The following is a 22,891-nucleotide window of genomic DNA, read 5'->3' on the forward strand; positions in this document are numbered from 1 at the left end:
ACAACTATTAAAAAAATCCCTCCTGTTAGGAAAAAAACCCAAAACAAATGAGTGCAGAGACAGAGAATCTATATAAGAACAGTGAAACAAAACTAAAACCTCCTCAAACTAAACCCCATTGGTTACAAACTTAGAGTTAATTTCTATCATCACAAAACTGTTGGTCACACTTTAGAGGAGTCGGGGAAAAAATGCATCACACTCTGAGCACAGAGCAGTCCTGAAAAACAAGTGTCCACTTGACATTAAAAGCACTACAAACATGTCCTTGTCAAGCTGAGTAGAGAACTTTTCTATGTCTGTTGTACATATACAATCTTGCCTTCATTCAGATTCACCTCCTGTTAAAAGCAGCCCATTACGCAACTGAAAACATGAGACATTTGGCACCAAAAAGCAAGAGGGAACCTGACACTGTCACTTAATGATCAGGGCAGCAAGCCAGACCAGAGGACACCTGGGATCCTTCCTGCTCCTCAGCAATGTAGGTTATTCTATACATTACTGTCATTTTAGAGTAGTAGCATTTTTCACAGCAGAAGACATGCACGGGCACTTTGCAGTAAACAAACATCAGAGATTTAAGACATGCAAAACACATCTATTTGCTTTCCTTATATACTCCCTTTGCCACTCAGTATAAAACACATATGAGAAGATGATTTCCAGGTTAAAAAAAAGCCAACCCACCATCATTCCAAAGGTAAGGCAAAAACATGAACCAACATAAGATTATAGCAGAGTTGAAACCACCAAAAAGAAGACAGAAGACTGCTAAAAAACTTTCTCTCCAATACTTCTGGGGCATTTTTCTTCTTTTAGTCTTTTTCCTCTAGCTCAGGATGCACGATCAATGGCCACAGCCTGCTAATAACCATATTTTTCCCCTTGGAGAATAGTAAACTTACGACTGTCAGCAAGGGGCTGTCAGCAAAATACTCACAGACCTTGTATGGAAATGGAGGCATATAATGCACAATGTATTTACAACTTGTACATGAAAAGTAGGACACATGCTAGAGGCACTGTCAATTAACTGTTGCACAGGTTGCAATCTAGTCATATAGCAGGAAATAAGCTGTATCATGCCTGGCTTGGAAAGTGCAGACATATTTGAGTTGACCAAACACTCAGCCAAGTAAAGCTTTTAAACAGCTGCGGTTTCAACTATTCCTGTGCTCTCCCCTTGCATCTCAATCATTTGCTGCACTTCCCTCTTCTAGAGGTCATCACACTGATATCTAAAGCTTGTGGAAGGGAACCCATGCCCACATGTCAGTGTCTGGCACAAATCTAGCTCAAAGCCATCTTCAGTGGCAACTGATACCCAGACAGCAGGCTCCATGCAGGAGCAGCCAAGATGCAGAAAAAATTTCAGGTCAACTGTGCAACAGGACACCTAACATCTTGTGTTAACACACCAAAACCTGCACTTTTGTCTTCAACTACTACAGCAGAGTCTGCCAGAGCAGGATTTTATACACAGTGACTTTCAGAAGAGTATCAAGTCTACCAGAGTGTAGCAGTTGTTGCTCTGGAATGTGCTGCACTGGCAAACCAGAATTGAGAGGTAAAGCAGCTCAGCAAGCACAGAGCACAGCACATCCCCAGTGTGCCATCAAGACAGGAAGTCTGACCAAGACAGCCACCTTGGGAAGCAGGAACTACCTTTACACATTTATCTAAGATCCAAGTCCACTTCTGAATTGCAAAAGGATCCTAAGGAATCCAGACCTGAGGGATCACGGGAACACAAACTGACTTTATGCACTTTGGATCCTCTCTCTCACCTCTGGAGCCTCATCAGAGGAAGCCAAGTAAGAAATACGTGTCAAAGTCAAGCTGCAATCCTGCTTTGGTTTAAATTTTTCTTGCAACTTTTTATTTTCAAGTTTTACAGCACAAACACAAAACCAGGGAATCTTAATGTTTGCAACCTAAGTATTTCCTACGCTTTACTGTAAGTATTCTGTTATTGCTGAACAAGGTGATCCCGGTAAACTAGGTCTATATTGCTTTCACTGAAATGGTATAAAAAGAAGCAAACAAAACAAAACAAAAGAGCTGCATGATATACTGGCCTCAACAGTAATTCTGAACTATAGTGTTCCCCCAGAAAGCTTGATCATTTCTGCCTAAGGGTACAATTTGTCTGCCAATGCATCAGTGTAACTGTAGCACCACATAAACAAGGTCACTGGAAAAAATCTATGTTCAATAATCATGCATTTAAGAATTTTCTTGTTAATTAATACATTTTATATATATATATATATATATATATATATATATATATATCAATATATATGTGGGTGTGTTAACTTTTTGTTCTTCTCCCCAAGGTGTCCTTCTAAAGCATCCCGTCTTACAAAACAAGCAAGTGGGCTTGGGGTCAGAGGTATTAGTGCAGTGCTGGGGTGGATGTGTTTGGTTTGTTAGTTACAAAATCTTACACAAGACTAGAGACAGAGTTTCAACTCTGAGACTTACCAAGAGGCGCTTTGAGGAACCTGCGTTCAATTCCTTGTTCTATCTGAAGCAGTGCAGATGCCAAGTAGTGGACCACGTTACTGACTGGCTGAGGAGTACTTGTGCTTGTTGATGCAGCACTTGGAGCTTCGGTTTTTAACCCAACAAGTCTAAAAGAGAAATGTATTAAATTATCTTTTAAAGTCTCTGAAGTTAATACCAGACATTCTTGCAAATGTATCTACAGAAGCTTCTTGTTTTAACTCCATGTACTCATGGATTACTGACATGAACAGATAATACACAGTGTGATGAGCTATCCTAATGCTTATGTTTGCTCAGCTAGCCTGGTTGATCTAGACAATTCTTCTTTAGATAGCAGATAAATAATGATAAATTTTAAGAAATATGGATGACAAATTTCAAAACAATTAAGATTTCCAGAAAATCTATGTGACATCCATCAGCTAGTTTATGATAGATTTCTGTGAAGAATGTAATCCCAACAATTCTTCAGTGAAAACACTTCCAGTGGCAAAATGTAGTCTTTTAGAACACATCCACCTGCAGAAGTTCAATTACATAGATCCCTACAATTCAAAAGATTTTTGAAAAGAAAATAAAAAAATAAAAATAAAGTAATTTTTAAATGTAAATCAGGAATTGATAACTTGTATGTCCTCATGCTTAGAGGATCTTCATAAAATACTAATTTTTTACGTAAGGGTGGTTAAAAAACCTCCCAAACAATAAAAAAACCCCCCAAAAACAAAAAAAAAAAAAAAAAAAAAAAAAAAAAAACAAAAAAAAAAAAACCCAAAAACAAAAAAAACAAACCCTGAAACCAACCATACAAACCCTACAAACAAGCAGACCACCAAAGAGGCAGTTTTCCAACAAAACAGGACCAAAAGACTAAGTAATCATTTCAAAATGCAGCTAATCTTTCTGAACCACAAACATTAAATAACGTGTAGGAGAGCAGCTCCCGCTACTGAAAGTAAAATTCCATTTCTACTTGGGGTTTATAAAAAATTAACTAATTAAAACTGTCTGGATTCTGCCTTATTCTCGTGAATAAGCAATGCTTTTGGTTGTCCCTGTTCTTTTTCACACTTAAAAGCTGTTCATTATATTTTGCAGTCACACACATTTTGAGAGCCTGAAAGCAAACAGAAAGAAAGCTGCAGAGTTATTTACATTTCACTAGTCAAACTCCAAGGTCTTAATGAGATGTCACTTGCTCTGAGGTGGATAAAAAGCCCCACATCAAAAGCAATCTGTCACATGATTTCAGAATCCCATACACTGATTTAATATGCAAGACTTTATTAGAGTAGACTTTATGCAGAAACTATGATGGAGTCAGTATCAAATGGAAAAAAATTAAGCTACAAAGTTCTGCAGTTGAATTAAGAGTTGGCAATGGAACAAGTACCCAACATTAAGTGGAAACAGATAAATTTCAGCTTCTTAGTTAAAACAGTGGAATACTTCTATATTGTGGTTTTCAGGAACCAAATGTCTGTATATTGCATAATTAATATAAAGGGTGATCCCATCCATTTTGCATGGAACTAGAGAATTCTGACTCAAAGGACAGTCTAACAGGAAAATTCTAATTCACAGTGATGAATGAGAACTGAAATAAAATGAGAAAAATACCTGAAGAACTTCAAATTCCTAACATCCAACACAGCATTCATTAGTCCACTCAGAAATACAGCTTTTATAGAAGTCTAACAGCAGAAATGCCTCACAAAATATGTAAGGCAAACAAAATGTTAGTACAATGACTGTCTCAAATGAATCTTTTTTCCTGATGTATTTCAATATTCACATCCTATCAAGAGATAAAATTTCATATTCATTAACTATATTAAGGTAGACATTTATTTTTGACAAGTATGCAACTTTAGAGAATTAAGAATTTGGAAATCTTCACCATTTCTGTGATTTCTCAAGTTTGATTTACAACAAGAACTGCTATCAGAGAGCGACATCTGCCTCAAATGTTTAAAAACTAAACACCACAAAACACTTTACAGCTACAACACTGTAGGATTTGAGGTTTCCTTCCTTTCATTATGTTGCAGCTTGCTCCACAGAAGTATTATCATTCCCAAAGTTGTAAGATCACATCTCCATTTTGCTGCTAAGCTTAAAGTTAATCCAGACCATGGCCTGTTGCCCCAGTGGTCTTCACCATGACTCACAGGTAAGTGAACAGCCAGTTCAAACAGAGATTTGTTACTATTACCATTTTTCCTTTTCAATACCCCTATACTCTTCTCAGAAATTGAAGTGGTTTGATTTTGTTGTTTTGTTTGGTGGGTTTTGGTTTTGTGTCTTATTGGAGGTTTTTTGTTTGTGTGAGGTTTTTTTGGTTTAGGGTTTTTTTGGGGGGGAGGTTCTTCTGGGAAACACATCATCAATTGAGAGTGTAATTTTTTCCCTGCATTTAAAATTACTTCAAAATGAATCCACATGTTCCTACTTTGATAATAAATGTTTACTTTGAGCAGTGTAATATCTGAATACTGAAAGATGTAAAAATTGGTGCCTTAATCTTATATGGTAATAGAACAGCATCATTTACAGACTATAAGCCAAAGTAAAAGCCTGCATTTTCAAATTCACAGTCTTAAAAATCACCATGTGGAAGAATTTGAGGGTAACAATAACCCGAAGGTGAAAAAGTCCCCAGCCAAACAAAGCCAGAGCACTGCTATAAAACTCAGAGAGAAGAACCATTATTTAAACTATAGCTCTTACCTGTCTTTCACAATAAACTTATCATGATCATCAGTTTCCATTTCTTCAGATTCTTCATTCACAGTTTTAATAATGCCATTTTCTTTATTTTCATCATTCAGAAGTTCATATCGCCCATGTTCTAGGGCTGCTCTCCAAGCCTGTCTGTCTGTAACCTGCAGCAAATATACAAATTTGAGGTTTCTAAAGAATCAAAGGACACAAGCTTTTAGTACCCATTACAATCTGCATTTAATTTAATTATGCTTTCACTAAAACCATTGCATGCAGGAGTTCTCATTTAAGTTACAGACTTGACGGCACCATGAAGTTCCCACATTCTACCATTTACAAATACCTTAATAGCCCCCAATGTTCCTTGGTAGATCCTGTCTTCAATGTCCAAAAGAAAGTCCCTAAGTCTCAGTTCAAGTTGTTTCTCTGCAGATGGGTGAGATCCATCATGGACATTCTGCATCCTTCCCCTTCCTACAGGAGGTCTGACATCACTTTGAGGTTTTTCTGCAAGAACAGCAAGTAATTTGGTGTTAGCAGGCCTTGTTCCTTTAAAGCAGCTGTTGGCAGAGGGAACAACAGTACAAGACAGAACAAGCTGAATGCATGGGTTCAAAATTCCCTTCTTGTAATTAAGTGCCAACACCAACATCTGTGCCAGCTAAGGAATATGATTCAGCCAGGCAGAGTAATGATGACCAAGAGATGGCCAATAGATGATTGGCATCCACTCAGAACAACTCATGAGAGAAACCTTTGCTAATTTAAAAGTAGTTCTTTTGTCTTAAAATTCTTTCAAAAGTAGTAGATAAGTAACATCAACCTTACTTTAGGAGGAGAACAAAAAGAGAGAGAATAAAGTCACATTTCTCTTATTTGATTGCTCTTACTTTACAAGAGAACTCTTCAACTGTCCTTCCTGCATGTATCTTTATCATAGAAACACTTAAAATAAGCATGTGCAATTGAAAAACATAAAACCTAACAGAACAAGACAAGATAAAATCTCTTTTAAAAACCTAACCTTAGAACAAAACAAAAAGATAAGATGATACAGGCACAGACAAGACTGACTGTGTTCTCTAATTAAAGACAGGGAAAAAGGAGCAAGACAACATGCTAATTTATGAAAACAAGGTGAGAGCTCCTGATGATGGGCTTTCAAGTAAAAACCTAGTCCCAAGAGAACTCAAAGTTCATGCAAAAACTCAAAAGCCACAGGAAAGAGCAGAAAGTCTGCCCAAATCCTAAATTAATGCTTGCAAGTCTGCATAGGTGGTGAACATTTTTGTTCACAGGATTTACCTTAAAACCTTTGAGTGCAGTGATAAGAAGGTACATGCAACAAATTAAGATGTATTTAATAAATAATATAAATAAAGCAGCTGCTAAGAAAGCACAGGATGAATTTCTAAGGCACTCTCAATTGCTGAAAGAATTCCCTGAAACTGAAAGTAATCATGCAAATACTCTCAAAATGTAGACTAGCAACTCTACTGCCTGGATGTGGGAAAAGTCCTTTTTGGTTTAAAAGCAGAGAAGAAATATAGTATTTTTTCTTGAGCAGAAGTAGAAAAGCAGCAACCGCTTTTCAAATAATTGACAAGGAGAATTTAGTGGATACTGGAATAAAATCAAGTAATAGCATATACTAATTTTATTTCCATGCTCTTTTGAGCAGGAACTTGAAAAGGCAGGAGAGCAGCCCACACTGCAGGAGAATCCCTCTTGTTCACAGGTCATTTGAGTGAAGGCAATGGGGCAGCATCTGGAATCCACAGCAGAAAAGCTCCCAACCCAGTACAGCTACAAGTGGCTATTTATCCCTGCTTATCACACAAACATGTGCCACCATCGGTATTGGACCACTGCATTTGAATTTTCTTGATCTCTAACAAAGTGAAGTTCAAAGCTGCCTCTATTTTTTTCAAACGAAAATCAATATTATTCAACAGTTCTAACTTAATTAGAAGAAAAATCTGTGACTATGGACATCAAGTTGCTTCAGAGCAGAAAGCAACAAACAAAATACAGATAAAGGTGCAGCGATCAATAGGGAACCACACATACAAACTCAAACGTATCAGAAGATGATAGAGATTTTTGCACAAAAAAGAACCCAATATAGAAAAAAGGCCTCAAAATAAAGCTTAATGACTATGCAAAAACTCTGTCCTGTGCAAGTTTCCACCAAAAGAGATGGTAGATCAGTCATAAATTTAGCAGTATCTGATGTGTTCACAGTGTGTCCTAGCATACCCACTCCAGGAAAACAGAATTTGTGTCTGCTGTGAATAATATTCCCTTGCCCCAATACAGAGAACCCCAAATCCTCAAGGTAATTTGTCATAATTAAAAATAAAATGCAATTTCTTAAACATCACCCTAGGGAGTCTCACTTTGGTAACATTGTCTACCCACCAACACGCTATAAGCAAGTCAGCTGTAAGTCTGTATGTGCAGAATTTTATCAGTGATTGGAGCCAATGCCTTGCCAATAAATGCCAAAATACTTGGCTAGGAGAAAAAGGAAACAGCCCCAAACCCTAGGTCTAGGATGGTGTTCAGTACACTTCTGTGTTTAAAAAGCTATAAAAACATCTGCTATCCTGCTGCTTCAATCTGCACTGAGTGTCTGCCAAAGGAAGAAAAGGGAAACAAAACCCAGAAAAGAATAATATCACAAAATGCCACTGCACTGATGTAAATCCATCTAACAACCAACCCAGCTACACGGCTTTTTAGCATGTATTAACTTTTATTCCTCAGTTAATCTTTTTCCAAAGCTAAAATTACTTCCTAAAGTTGTCTGTTTAAAAGCCAATCCCGGTTTACTGAGCAGTAAGATCACGGAAGAATTATTGCTTTTTTTAGCATGAAACACCAGAAAATACCACAAAGGTCTGTCAAGTAGGAAGAAAAAAGAAATGGAAGGCAGGGAAAAAACCAAACTTGTCTTCCATTGAGTGAAAAAAAGCTTAAGGAGAATTCTTAGACCTTAGAAATTACAGTTAAATTAAAACTAGACATTTCTATAATCTTATATAGAAGTTTAATCCATAGAATCAAGTTAAGACCAAGAGCCTTTCATTTACCTGGAATATGGAATTTCTCCACAGGAAAACTGCTTAGTTGTTCATATATTCTACTTTTCTCTTGTAAAAGAGTTTCTTTTAAGGCACTCTCCCTATGTCCTCGGGAATTGAGAGCCTCGAGGAGTTGGTCCAGTTGTTCCCGAGAACTGTAAAAGCACCAACGGTTTGGTTTGTATACTGGCCTTGGCACCTGTACGACAACACTGGTACGTGAATCTTGGTCAACATTGGAGGTAGATTCAGAGGATTTCAAAGACTCTCCAGTTTTACTGAATACCTGAGGTTCATTTGTGCAAGACTGTCCACTATTCTGAAAGGAAGAGGTTCGAGGCAACAACATGTCTTCTGTGAGACCAGAATAGTCCTCCTCGACAAACAATCCAGGAACAGAAGGGAAAATCCAGTAGCGCCGGTACAGGCGGTCACGACCCAACGGGGTGATATTTGTGCAGGCTGTTGCATTCTGAATCTTTTCTAACAGTTCCTTCTCTTTCTTTTGTTGTTCCTGTTTTAAAGCTTCTTCATCTTCAGCAGTAAGAGGTTCGCTCTTTTCACAAGTGGTCTCTTCTTGTCTTGTAAATTCTTTAAATCCATTTTGCCCTCTTCTCCCTAAGTTAAAAGAAGTATGATAGGAATTAATTTACAAATTTTTTAAACCAAAAACTCAAGTAAAGGGCAGGTTTTAGTTCTGTCCCTTTTTGGTTATCCAAACTTACACTGTCAAAGACCATCAGCTCAGTCAAGAGATAATACTGGCTTTATTAAACAAAAACTCAAGTGATTCACCCCCATTCCCTTGAAGAACAGGTAACCACTTTAAATACATCCTCACTTTGCAGAAACTAGACTAAGTCTCCCTTACTGACACTGTCATCTTCAATATCATACAAAAAGAACCAAAATTTTAAGAATGTAAAAATATATAATAGAAACATCTTATATAAAGTAGAATTCTAGCAATTTCAGTACTGAATACAAACTATGATCCAGACTTTATTTATCATACTCAAAATGATGATCTTAAACCGCCAAAGGTCTGAAGAAAGACCACAATCCCTACATAGCAGCTTCTATGGCAAACTCAGGTATCTCACATTTAAAAATTAAAGGGATCAAGTATTTACTATTATTTTCCCCTCTCAATTTGTACCAGCTGAAAACATTTCAGTTCACATCTTTCGTTTACACTGGAAGTATTAAAGTCCTGGTTGTCATCTAGACCAGTATGTCTCATAATTGATGCATGCAACCTGATAGGTGCAGTCAACACTCAAGTTCTACATGCTTCCAGTGTGACCCTAGCTGTATGAATGAAATAATAACACTTGTTTGTCACCCAGTCACAATGTTTCACACATGGGTATTTGAGAAACCTGAAATTCTGTTTAAGATCTCATTGCTTTTTCATGGCAAAGCTCTAACAAACGTGTAAATCTGTATTACTGAATGACTCAGAATTCCCAGGTACTGTTAGGAACTGTACAAGTTTGCAACTTAAGACCACAATCATCTAGGACTTTCACTGGCACAGACACCAGCATGAAGCCTTCCCAGCAGAAAGAAAAAGATGATCTAGCAGCCCAAAGCCATCAACCATTCTTCCTCCTGTGGTGCCATCTATGTTTAGTTAGGAACAGCAGGCAGCATCATTTACTGCACTCCAGTTCCTACTAGCACACTGCTGAGGAAATTAAATCTAGGCATAAGTCTGGTTTTATTCTTGTATAGGAGAAAACCATACCTAAATGCATGATCTAATGTTCTCTTCTGAAATATTAGTTGGTTTTGCACTTTGCTAAAAAAAAAAAATTTAAAATATCAAACCCATACCACTTCCTATTAGACGAAACTCCTACAGCTCTCTCTATGAGGGCAAGTACTTGTAATGGCAACACCATAACATTTTTTAGACAACAGAGGAATCCACACAGCATGTATGGAAGACAAGAAGAAACAGAAGTGTGAAAGAACATAGAGCTGACTAGAACTACACCAGTCCGGCTCAATGTACATAAGAGCCCATTATGATCGTGTTCTAGTGTGGGTTTGTTTCCTTAAAAGAAAATTACAGCAAAGATTGGTGTTTTTTACTATAAAACACAGGAGCTTGCCAGGTGCATGCATGCAGGTGCACAGGTACACAAACAAATCCATTCTAGCATTACCTCTCCGGCGTTTTTTGTTTGGTCCCAGCTCTTCTTCATCCTCTGTGACTGTGTCCACGTCTTGCTCTTTACGTTCCATCTCTTTGCTCTCTGTGCTAGTATCAAGCTCTTCCCGTTCCTCCTCCCTGACACAGCAAAATAAACAAACTGTGACTAACCAACCATAAATAACATGGCATCTTTGACACAAAGAGTACTTTTATCTCCCAAGTACTTAACTAGTATAATGCTCTTAAAAAATCAACTGTAAATCACAGACTATATTAAAGCCCAAAAGAAACCTACTGAACTATAAATGTGAAGTTCTATATTAAGGACTAAAACCTGTTATTTGGTGCCCACACTTTCATTTAAAGAGTATTATTATTATAATCAGACCATTTTTGGAGACATCTTAGTGTAGTTCTATTTCTGTGAGTTTTTTTCATGTCTAAGTAAAGTTTCCTTCCCAAAAGGTATGTAGTATTCTGTAAAATGCTTGTTACACATTTTTGCCTCATCTAGCAAATATAATTAATTCCCTACAGAAAAACAGGCAGTTTTTACAAGGTAACTTTTTAACCAATTCTACACCACTATGAAGAAAAATAAAATCAACATTAAGGACAATATTCTTAAAATACAGCTTTGTATATGATCTAGTAAATGAAACTACACATGTGAAGTCTGGCCACAAAGCTGAAAAGTGCTCTATGTTATACATCACAGTAATACTATGTATCATACCCAACAGATATTTCTACAGCAGGAATTCTTTGCTCCTCTTCTTTCAGCTTTTCTTGTTTCTCTTTCATTTTTAACTCTTGTTCTTTTAACCTTTCTTCTCTTCTCTTACGTATCCTAATAATAAGGATATAAAAAACCAGTTGCAATTAATACAGCATCTAGTCTATCCACCAGATAGTTTTCTTTCATACTAAAACATCATCCAAAAATAGCAGAAACATGGGAAAACAACATTTAGCAGAACTAAGTTTCACTCCTGTCCACTGTCCCAGGAAATCAGCATAGAACAGAAACATTACTACTGTTTCTCATATGCCTTCTGCAGCTGAGACATGAATCTCAATTGTAGCACCAAACTTTATTTTTCCATATCCTAGCTCTACCTGGCTGCTGCTGCCTCTCGTTCCTTGCGATGCTGTTCTGCCTTTAGCTCCCGGAACTCCTGTTTTGCTTGTCGTAGCACATCAACAGAGTCCTCAATGAAATCTCGAGTGGAGACCAGAGTCAGAAGTTTCCCACAGAGAGCATGAAGGATCTTCATCTTTTCTCCTAATAAAATTTGGACCAATGTTTATATTTCACTATGTAACTGATAATAAGCCTAAGTCTTACAGACTCCAAACTGGATTTGTTCTCACTTAAGAACAAGTGAAGAAACATTTGTAGCACACTAGGTGCACTTGCAGAGACATTTCCTGAAAGCGTATCTGTTTTGTTCAGAGACACAAGCCTTTATTTTTAATTTATTAACTTTTACCACCAAATTAGTAACATGCAGTATTATCTTCAAAGTAGAGACAAAAGAAGAATTGACAGAAATTTTTCTCCATTTCCAAGTAATGAACAAAAGACCCAAATACAAACAGAGAGAAAAAAAAGCAGGGGCTGAATCAAACACACCAATGCTTCTTCCAGAGAGATCCCCTTATTCAAGTAACACTAACATTTTTAATGAGATGAAAGAAAAGCTACTCAGAAGTAACAAAACTGCCTAGCTCTGCAATCTCTGATGTGGTGGGATGTGCTTGTGAGGACTGAAGCATAGGAGGTGAGTGCTGGTCTACATAAAACCCCCAGAGATCCTTTCCAAACTCAATTATTCTATGATACAATAAATTGTATTATTGGTGTAAAGCAGTTGCAAAATGAATCACTTATTCAGCAATCTAATAATCCCTAACATGTATTCTTTTATTACCTGGCAACAAATCATATACTGAGGTACTTGAAAGCTTCTTCAAGAGACCAGGATTACTTAATCTCAGCTCCATGCAAGCATCATCAGTAGTATCAAACCCTCCTCGTTTCTGGTAACGGTATTTTGCATTGGCTGATGTTATATCAGCACCTGATGCTAGAATGTGAAGTCTGAGAATCTCAGAAAGAGTGCAGCTATCAAGATCCAAGTTTTTCAAATTGCAGCCTACAGTTGAGAAGAATAAACAGTTATTTTATACAGATATTTAAATGTACATAAATATAAAAATAGTTCTTTAAAATACAGAGCAAAATAATAACAGTAACAAAACAAGAAGTGAAACCCACACATACCCTGATGTAACTGGGGCCATGCAGCTGCCAAAGTTGCAACTGCAGACAGTGCAGATTTTGTGGGGTCTGCATCTTCATCCAAAGCCTCTGTTAAATCTTTAAGGAAATAAACACTTTATTCTAGTGCAAATTAAAACTTGTACTGTGGAGGGGAGGAAAGGAAGCTGCGTTTTGAGAATTGCAGACAAAGCAAAAAGAGGGATGGTATTTACAGATCCATCAATGTATTCAAAACTCAATTCAACATCCAGACAAAAATTTACAGATCTTGAAATGCAACTAAAAAAATCCAACTAAAAGCTAAGGACATGCACCACATGCTACATAGGGAGAACACCATCTAAGCTGTTAAAGCAACCGCAACACGCAGAACATGCACAATGGCAACATAAAAGGTAGCAGGGACAAATCCAGCAACACACTTGAAAGTGCAGACAAGTAGCAATGCAAGAACACCTGTATTTCCTTTCCTCAAACAGTTTTTCTTATCATAATTTTGTTTTTAGGAAGCATAACTCAAACCAATAATGTACTTTGATACTGGCTATCACCACTCACTTTATACTTTCTATCTACAACTCACATACAGCCTGTTCTTCACAAACACAATTACTAAGACATTACAAATAGATCCTATTTCACCAAATCAAGCACCTGCACTTAATGACCATCATCCATAAGCAAACTGACCAGGAAAGCAGTGAAGTGAAAGGCAGAAACAGCAAGTTCCTGTTTCTTAAACAAAGGTTTCCTCAGCACTTACAGGTATTTCTCCAGAGGGTTGGCAGAGTATTTTCAGCAATGTATGCTGTTTCAACAATTTCACTTTATTCAAATCCAAATTATTAAGCACTTTAAATCACCAAGTCAAAATAAAACCACAAACTATACAAACAATACATAAATGCAAATCCACAACAGTCCTCTAGGATGTTGTTTGAAAACTGTCACCCAGACACAGCAAAATGAATCTCTGCACCTCCCCTTTCACTTTAACTATATAACACACTTTGAGAAAGAACTGTACACCCCCAAACCACATATCTGTGGTGTTCCCTGTTGCAGAAACACTGCCTGTACAGAATTTAACTGAGCAAACATGCTGACTAGTGCTAGTTTGGTTAGCCAGAATTACAAAGGCAAGACTATGTAGATCTTTTATGGGAAAGAAGATGTCTAAACAAGAGTGACAAGAAATTAAAGTTCTGAGGCAAATAACACAATAAATGAAGTGCCTTACTCACAACTCTGCTAAACTAGAAACAAAATGGCAGACTTTTGCAATTATCAGCCCCATTATGTCAAATTAAAATATGAAAGTTACATTATGTTTTTTCTGATCAGCCATACAAATAATATAGACTCTAATCAACTATTCCATTATTACCTGATAATCCTTGTTTGTATTGCCAAGGCAATACTGTCAGTAGTTAACAAATACAGTTTAATAGCTAAATTCAACAGTAATTGAAATACAGTCTAAATTTATTAACACTGTCTCAAATCTCTATTCAATTAACAAGAGCAGCCACTGTTATTGAAGACAGTGCCCATGCTTATATAAAGATAATTTATAGACTCGACATCAATCTTAAACATGAAAATAAACAATCTTCAATGGAGGGGTTAAAGGAACTTTTGTTTAACTCACATACCTGGCTTGGAGGGGCACCATGGAATTCACTTGACCTCAAAGAGTGAGTGCTCTTATGTACCTACCTCTAATAAAATGAAGGCTAGTAGGATGGGCCAAAGCTTCTCCTTTAGTCAGCAAATTTGGCAGTCCATAAACACAGGACTACAAATTTGTTACAAAGCCTGCACTTCCTTCTGATCAGTGGTTAGTATATACTGAATGCCTCTAAAAATGGGGACATCAGCTTTAGAGCAAAGACCAAAGTCAGTGTGACTGTGAGAGTCTTTAGTGAAAGAACACACACAGTAGTATCCAGGAGTTGTGGATGAATAACTTCAAGCCTTGGAGGACAATGAATATTCAATTCACCATTACAGTTGTGCTGGGGAGTTTTAGTTTTTCATCTAGTTAGGTACAAATTTTTTTATAGATACAGATATCTTTGAGAATATGACTTAGGAATATGACTTGTTTCCTGACCCTCAGGAGAAACATGTAACAGTGCTGGAGGAAGAGGAGGAAGGTAAAGATGCTTCCTGCACCTCCAAAACACAAGCAATGCTGTTAAGAGCTTATTATGCTTTGCTGGATACAATCATAGTAACAATGAGCTTCCTTTTTCTCTATTCCCCCCAGACCCTGCGGTCCATGCCCAGTTCAAGGCTTTAATTTCAGATAAAAGAGAAAAATCAAGCCCATTTACATACAATATCCATGCATAATAAGACAAGGTTAAACAAAGGAGTGCCATAAATCATGCAGCTTAAAGTTAATTCCAGTGCAACTTCAGCTTTTCAGCAGTAAAATTAAAGATCTGACCTTTGGTCTCAGCATCAGCTATTTGATCTTTGGCCACTTCCTCTTCCTCTTCGGCCATTGCCTGAAAGATGGCAGTCAGGAAGAAAAACAGCAATTCACATAGTGGGCCTTCAGTGTCATTTCCTACAAGAGCTTCCTCTAAAACCTCTGTGAATAAAGTTTAAGAAGCGTCACTTTTGCCGCAAAGTTGGAAAAAAGATTATGTACTGAAGAATGAAAACATTTTTTCCCTTCAGGTATGATAATTAAATTACATTTCCATAATTTACTGCATATATTCCTAGAATGATGGTGTCAGAAAAAGTGTTGACCAAACATTGTTTTCTTAATAGAGAACTGCAAGAAAAAAGTACAGGTAGATCTTTTGATAAGCAGAATAACAACTTGTACAACAAAACTAATTTTGATTTTACAAGTCCCTTGGAGTCAACTATGAACTGAAACCTCGATCGATACACGTGTTGGCACTGACAGATTAAAGCCACACAGAAAATTCTGTAGCAGTGGTACTTGTGCACACTTAAGATGTTTGGTTGTTTGGTAGAAGGGAAACCACTGAAGTGGGGCACCTTGCCATATAAGCCACAACTTGCCTAAAGTCACTCCTTCAGGAAATTCATCTTGAAGATCAAAAAGTTCCCCAAAAGCATGTAAAAACTCCAAAACCATCAGAGCATCACCAAAGATCTCAGGAGGAAGTCTCGTCTTCACTGGCACTGGAATGGGAAGTTCCTGCAAACCAAATGGGACCACTTAATACAGTATTTGGTTTGTGCAAAGTACACAAGTCATTAAAACCAAAGAGATGTTATTCTAAGGAATGTATTAGTTGAGTTTCTCTGTGTTTTACTAAAATGAGTCCCAAAGGACACATGACCAGTTATCATGGTAACACTGGTGATAATATTAACTTTGGAAACAGAAGAGCATGCAACTCGAATGTGAAATTTTTGAGAAAGAAGTTTACTCATGTCCATGAAGTTTTTATCTTCATTAAATGAAGTTAATCCCATTACAAATTAAAAACATTGGCTGTCAAGCTTTTTCCTTTATACCTGTATTATTTCACAAGAGTTTTGAATTTCAGTTTCCTGAACTGTCCAAACAAGCCAAAATAAACATACTCTTAGAAGTTACTTATGATTGCCTGCAAAGACAAGCAAACCCCAACACGTTCACATAAAATGCACCCTTCTAATACTAGGATATGCAAGATCATGTCTAACAACTGTGTGCTCTGGCACTGAGTTTTTTGCATTTGTAAGGCATTTATGGTAGCTGAAGACATTAAAGGGAGCTGATGTAACCACATAACAAGACCACTTAAGAGACACCACCTCCAAACCACAGATAACGGTGCCTAACATCAAGTTTGATTTTGAAATTACTATTTTCATTGAATCCTTCAAGATTTGTCTTCATTTACTGCTTTTTAGCGCACATAGAATAATTTTCAGAATGATGTCTATTTTCCACAAATGTGGTAGTTCACAAATATTTTAAAGAAAGCCGAATATTGTGCTCCAAAGGAACACAGTAAGATATTTCATAAATTTCCAGAGATGGGAATCTTTTCAAAAGCAGTCCCCACCTAAACTCATCTTTATTTATATTCTTGCCAATTCACAGAATCACAAAATAACAGGTTCTTTTAAGTTGTAAGGGAACCACAAGGACCTTCACTTCCAACTCCTGGCCCTGCACAGAACCACCCATGTGAACCATCCTGTGCCTGAGAGCATTGTCCAAAAGGTCCTTGAACTCCATCAGACTTGGTGCTTTGACCACTTCCCTTGGAAGCCAGTTGCAGTGCCCAACCACTGTCTGGGTGAAGAAGCTTTTGCTAATATCCAACCTAACCCTTCCCTGGCCCAGCTTCAGGCCATTCCCTTGGGTCCTGTCACTGTCACCACAGGGCAGAGCTCAGTGCCTGCCCCTCCTCTTCCCCTCACAAGGATGCTGTAGACTGTGATGAGGTGTCCCCTCAGTCTCCTCCAGGCTGAACAGACCAAGTGATCTCAGCCACTCCTGATATGGCTTCTTCTCCAGGTCCTTCACCATCCTTTTTTCCCTCCTTTAACACTCTCTAATAGCTTAATGTCTTTGTTTTATTGCAGTGACCAAAAACTCACAGTAGTCCAGGTGAGGCTGCACCAGGCACAGACTGAGGTGAGTAGAGCAGCAGAGTCTCAGTGTAGTGATGACACTGCTTTTCCACCCCTCCTTTTTCTTTCCAGTAGAAATACAGCAGAACTGTTTTCACAGCTTGCTCTCCCTTTTCAGCAATGGCCTTTTCCCCTTTCCTCAGCTTTTTTTCCCTTTCTACATAGCTAGGAGTTTTCACTCCCATCTTCAGTGGCCATACAGCTCTCCTTGCAAATATGTTCAGCTCTCATATTCCTCCCAATCAGTGATTTCACTTGAATTCATTAAACACTCTCCTTTATTTCCACTCGCCCTCCTTGCACTTGTTACAATTCCCTGTGTACCTCAAACTCTTAACCTTGTGTTTCTGACTATTTGCCTCCTTTTGCAATCCCCTGCCAGAATGAATCCCAGTAAAGCATACATAAACATATAACACTTGAAAATCTTCTGTGGTACACAGCCACATTATACTCTTGTGTGAATCCTAAGCTCTTTGAGAAGCAAATTCTTGTTACTTTCTACAGGTTTCCAGTATCATCATGAAAGATGTTAATTAAACATGATATTTATATTATATTACTACAGTTTAAATCAAAAGAATGCCTCAGGAAGTAACAAGCCAATGTCTTCTCTAACTTTTGCAGCCAAAACTTTAGTTTTTTCATTACTCAAATCTTTTATGTAACACACATTTTTATAAGTGAGTTCATTTTGTATTCTTCAGAAAAATCAGGTATACTCAATACCCCTCACTCAGTAATGCCAGCACACTGAACATACTCCATTGCAGACTGAGCACAGGCTGTAAAGCTTTTCTGGATGTTGAAAATGCAGATGCAGATGATCCCATTAGCATTGCCACTGGGAAATAAGTATTACACACTGCAGGTGACTCACAGCCTCTAGCATTCCAATCAGATCTAGATTTGTCCCTGCATTAGGGAATCTAATCCATCTGGGAACTCTGCAAACTACAATCTTCAGCTATCCCAAATTCAATCATACCTTAAGGTCATCACACTCCATATCTTCTCTAGGCTTACTCCACTGTTTGAGGTATTCCACATATTTCCTTTTTTCCTCACGCAGTTTCTCTCTTTCCTGAAAAAAACAGTCACAATTGTATATAAATATTGTCATGGTCTTACTGCAGTTTCTAAAACTGCATCATTTACTACTCAATCCCACTGAAAAGTAAAACATCACATTTCATGAGAAGAGAGTAATCTATTAATTTTATTTTGTATAAAATGATACTAGCAAAAATATTTAAATGAGGTGATACATTGTTGGAATAGTTATTGCTTTTGCTGGGGGGTGTTCTGGGTTTTGTTTTCTTTTTAATGGAAATGGCTAAAGAAAAAATATCAAAAATTAGACAGCATTGATGAACGTTGCCTCAAAAAAGACCATCTACAACATCCATTCAACAACAGTGAATGTGGCTGTGGTAAAATATAGTGGAATCTATCATTTCTTCATATTCAACTTGACAAAAAAGTTATTTAACAATTTATATCCAAAAAAAATCCACACAGAAACCCACAACCATTAGATATGCTGTCAATCTGATGCAAAACAGATACTTCAAAGAGAAGACAACCATTAAATCAAATAGTTTTATGCATTATTGGCATAAAAAAAACCCTAAACCCACCACATAACTTCAAATGTAAATTCAAATTCAAAATGAACTTTTGGTAAACTAAAATTATAGAGAATGTTAACCAGAAATACAATCCACCATCAAATCTTGTAACTGCCTATTTTTTTAAAGTGCATTTCTAGAAAATGAAAATGATTATGGAACATAACTTCAAACAGAGACTAAGAAACAAAAAGCCATTATACCATTCCATTAATACTAGAAAGCCATTATACTGTTCCTATATGAAACACAGATACTTCAAAAGCCTTACTTTTTCCTTTTCTATTTTGAGTCTCTCTTTCTCTTCTTTCTTTTTCATCCTTTCTTCCTCCACAATTTTCTTTAATTCTTCTCTCTTCTTTTCCTTATCTTCTTTCTCCTTTTTCCTAGCTTCTATAGCATTTGCCTTCTCTTGTTTTAATTTAGCTTTTTCAAAAGCTATAAAGGAAAATGACAAACCTGAGTTATTTTTCTTTTGTAAAACGTTAGTTTTAACCGATAAATAGACTGTAATTTTATAATTATCATATCAGAAAAATATGGTTTTGAAAGCTGAATTGTTTCCACACCAACCAGAAATTCAAACACTTAGAAGTTCTTTACAGAATCAGAGTTTCAAGCCTATGTATTAGACATGTTTTATGAAGTTGTCAACAGGTAATAAAGTTAAATGTATCTAGTTTTATGAGGATACAGAAGGTTATTACTTGTTTATTGGTTTCCATCAATTGACATATAAAGATGAGAACTGATTCGAACATATAATTACAGCAACATATTTAGTAATGACTCGTTAATAAAAACATGTCACAACCAGGTGTGGCACACAACCATGAAATATCTGTGACAGCAAAACCCTTTAAATAAGTGGTCTTTAAGTATTTAGTTCTTACTGAATTACTGAAGTCAATGCATTTGAAACCCATGTAGTATTTCAGTGTGTTTTGCTCAAATGTTACTTCAGTTACACAGTTTAAGCTGAACTTTAAATAATAATAAATGCTACTGCCTGAAGAGATGCAGGTTTCTTTGCAGGCATGTGTAGAAGAACAGGATATAAATTTCCACTTTGTAGGGGCAGACAGCGCCCATCAACCCACACACAGGCTAACAAATAAAAGGGGCTCTTACTGTTTTAACTGAATAAACAGGAAAGCTAAAATCATATGTGAATGAAATGAAAAAAGATCCTCACTCTTACCAAGTGGATTGTACCAACAACAAAAACTTTTATTATATTTTCCTATAACATTCTGAAAATGGGCTAGGTTCCTTCTACAGATAGCTACTGCACACAGCAGCAATGTATGAATTTGGCTAACAAATGCAGTAAAGCTGATCCTTGGAGCTTTCAACGCACTCAGAAGGTTAAATTTTCAAGGTACTTGGTAACTTGCTACCTTTTCACATTGTGAAAATGCGTCTTAACAACCCTTCTAGAAGCTGCAGTTTCTGTCCACACAAGAGAGGAAGCAGCTTGGACACTGATCAGCTGTTAGCTTGGTCTGTGCTGTCATTCCCAGCACAGAAACAAATAGATGCTTGTTGTGCAAGAACATGGAAACACAAGTTTAATGGAACCCATGAAATTCTAGTGTTCCCATCTATCTCCTAGAAAGGAAAGGCCCAAACAGTGTCAGACAACTGTGCTGTTATTTAAGCAGATATTAGACTAGGTAATTTCTAAATATCCTTGGCATCTTAAAAAATTCTGTCTTCAAGAAGATGAGAGGCTGGAACCAAAAGTTCACTGAAATACTTCCACAGATTAAAGCCTTTCCTTAGGAAAAACAATCCTTACAATCCAGAAGAATATGTCCCTGTCTGACCTTTGTCCTCAAGAAGGCACACCAATTTATCTAGTTAAACCCAAAGAAAAGGCATATGGATCCACTTACTTCATTTAAAATCAAATTTAAATTGATCAGGAACAGGTTAAAACTAAGCCAAAATAATTCAATCAGTCCAAACTAAAAATCTCTGAATCTTTTAAACCCCAAAAAATCAAAATATATTTCAGTTCTTTTGAATTTTGAGATTGTTGTATGAGGAAAATGCATAAATGGAAAAACTAACAGATTTGTGTTACACATTCGTGCTTTGGTACACCTTCAGCTGGTAAAATTTACACATGACTTCACCAGCCAAGTTTCTACAAAAAATTCTTTAGCTCTTTATTTATCTGAGAAATCAACACATTTGGACCACAAGCTTCCTACATTTCCCCAGTTTAATCAACTAACATGGAAAAGAAATAAAACCAGTAAACAAGCATGCTAACTATTCAAAGGAGCACTTGGCCACAGTGGTGTGGCAGTACACTCTTAATACATTTTCCCTTTGAAAGGTACAACCCCAAAAGCACCCTAATTATGGCCTGCTCTCAAATCTGCAAAAACTAGTTCTACTGGTCATATGAATAAACTTCAACTTACCTATGGCCTGCACATCTTCTTTATGCTTCTGGAACCTTGCTCTTTCCCTTGATACTTTACTTTTATTTCCTGCAGTGTTTTGTTTAGGTTTAATATTGTCCTCCTGATAGAGAATTTGGAGGTGGAGAGGAAAAAAAAGAGCATAATAACTACAGTGAAATGACCAGCAAAAGATATTCCCGATTTTTCAACTGTTCTGTAGAACATAATGAAGTAGTATAGTGACTAAGAGTCTCAGTGTTTAAATACAGGCAAGTGACATACCTGTATCTGAGGGCAAGTGACATCATTTTATATGAAGAGTTCAAATTAAAGCTTTTTAGTAAATTATTTATTAATCCCAGAATGGAAAAGTTCTCTGTCAACACACTGAGAAACTAGTTTCTTGATGGGATCTCAGAAACAATAACAGAAATAAGATGATAACATATCAATTATGATCCCTTTTACCAGCTTGACTATAAAGCAATTACTTTAAAGCAATTGTGGAATATATCCCAATTGCCCTCAAAATAAAAGATGCACAATGTCAACCCTGTATTTCAAATGATCTGAAAAGTCAGACAAATAGAAGTACTTCCTAGACTATGCTGAGGTGTCCTCATCTGGGATTAGAAATGTTATTACTTACAAGACTTGCAGATGCCCTCTTTGGAGGTCGCCCTCGCCGTCTGCTTGCAGGACTGAAGATAAACGTGGGTGGTTCATCAGGAAAGAAATAGGAGAAGCTTTGTTCTGCTAGATTATATTTTTCAATTGATGTTGCCTTAGTGAGAAAGATGAAGATAGATATTCATGGTGAAATTCTTAACCTTTTTATAAATACAAGCTAAATAATCTAAATATAAGCTAACTAATCAATTATTAATTCACAAAAGAAGACAGTAAGAGCAACCATATCCACAACTACTTAACTGAGGATAAGAAATACATCTCTGAAATAGTGTAAGTGAAGAGTTAATCTACCAAGTTATGATAATAATGTATGCAGCACTCATCTGAAATTAGAATTTGGCTTCATTAGGTAAGATGTTGTTTCTTTATATGCCTTTCAGCAAACATAGCTCATCAGTATCTTCCTAGCACATTACTGAAGTGTGTGAAGAATAAATTTTGACAGATATAAGCAGAAACTTAACTTATTGAAGAATTATATAATTCTCTATTACACAGGTACTTATTTCTAGAGGAAGATTTTTCCAAATTGTCAAAGGTTCTTTTCAAGTCTACTTTCTCAACCATGACTTCAGGAAATCCACCCTTACTGGACAATACAGATGAGTATACAAAGGAGACATTCCAAATAGGACATGTTCACGTAACTGAAATGCAAGGCAATCAGCAAGAGGACAAGAAGACACTCCATAGAAAGCCCAACTAAAGACAAGATGACAAATAAACATATATAGAATACAACAATTTTCCTGAGG

At 36.8% G+C, this 22,891-nt stretch overlaps 1 protein-coding gene across 3 annotated transcripts in view; it reads right to left on the reverse strand.

The window, feature by feature from the left end:
* Positions 1-22,891, reverse strand: part of BAZ1A (bromodomain adjacent to zinc finger domain 1A) — a 64,267-nt gene that overhangs the window by 11,851 nt on the left and 29,525 nt on the right. For 2 of the 3 annotated variants that reach the window (XM_059474153.1, XM_059474152.1), the window contains exons 7-21: positions 22,093-22,227; positions 21,462-21,564; positions 19,298-19,464; positions 18,384-18,479; positions 15,824-15,962; positions 15,231-15,377; positions 12,776-12,871; positions 12,423-12,647; positions 11,608-11,773; positions 11,225-11,338; positions 10,499-10,623; positions 8,334-8,942; positions 5,582-5,745; positions 5,245-5,399; positions 2,491-2,639 (exon numbers count right to left, since the gene is read on the reverse strand). In XM_059474153.1, coding sequence (XP_059330136.1) covers positions 2,491-2,639; positions 5,245-5,399; positions 5,582-5,745; positions 8,334-8,942; positions 10,499-10,623; positions 11,225-11,338; positions 11,608-11,773; positions 12,423-12,647; positions 12,776-12,871; positions 15,231-15,377; positions 15,824-15,962; positions 18,384-18,479; positions 19,298-19,464; positions 21,462-21,564; positions 22,093-22,227 — 2,590 coding nt within the window. The remainder of the gene's footprint in view (positions 1-2,490; positions 2,640-5,244; positions 5,400-5,581; positions 5,746-8,333; positions 8,943-10,498; positions 10,624-11,224; positions 11,339-11,607; positions 11,774-12,422; positions 12,648-12,775; positions 12,872-15,230; positions 15,378-15,823; positions 15,963-18,383; positions 18,480-19,297; positions 19,465-21,461; positions 21,565-22,092; positions 22,228-22,891) is intronic. The other variant, XM_059474154.1, reaches the window with a different exon arrangement.

Source organism: Ammospiza nelsoni, chromosome 6, assembly GCF_027579445.1.
Source record: "Ammospiza nelsoni isolate bAmmNel1 chromosome 6, bAmmNel1.pri, whole genome shotgun sequence".
Classification (NCBI taxonomy): Eukaryota; Metazoa; Chordata; class Aves; order Passeriformes; family Passerellidae; genus Ammospiza; species Ammospiza nelsoni.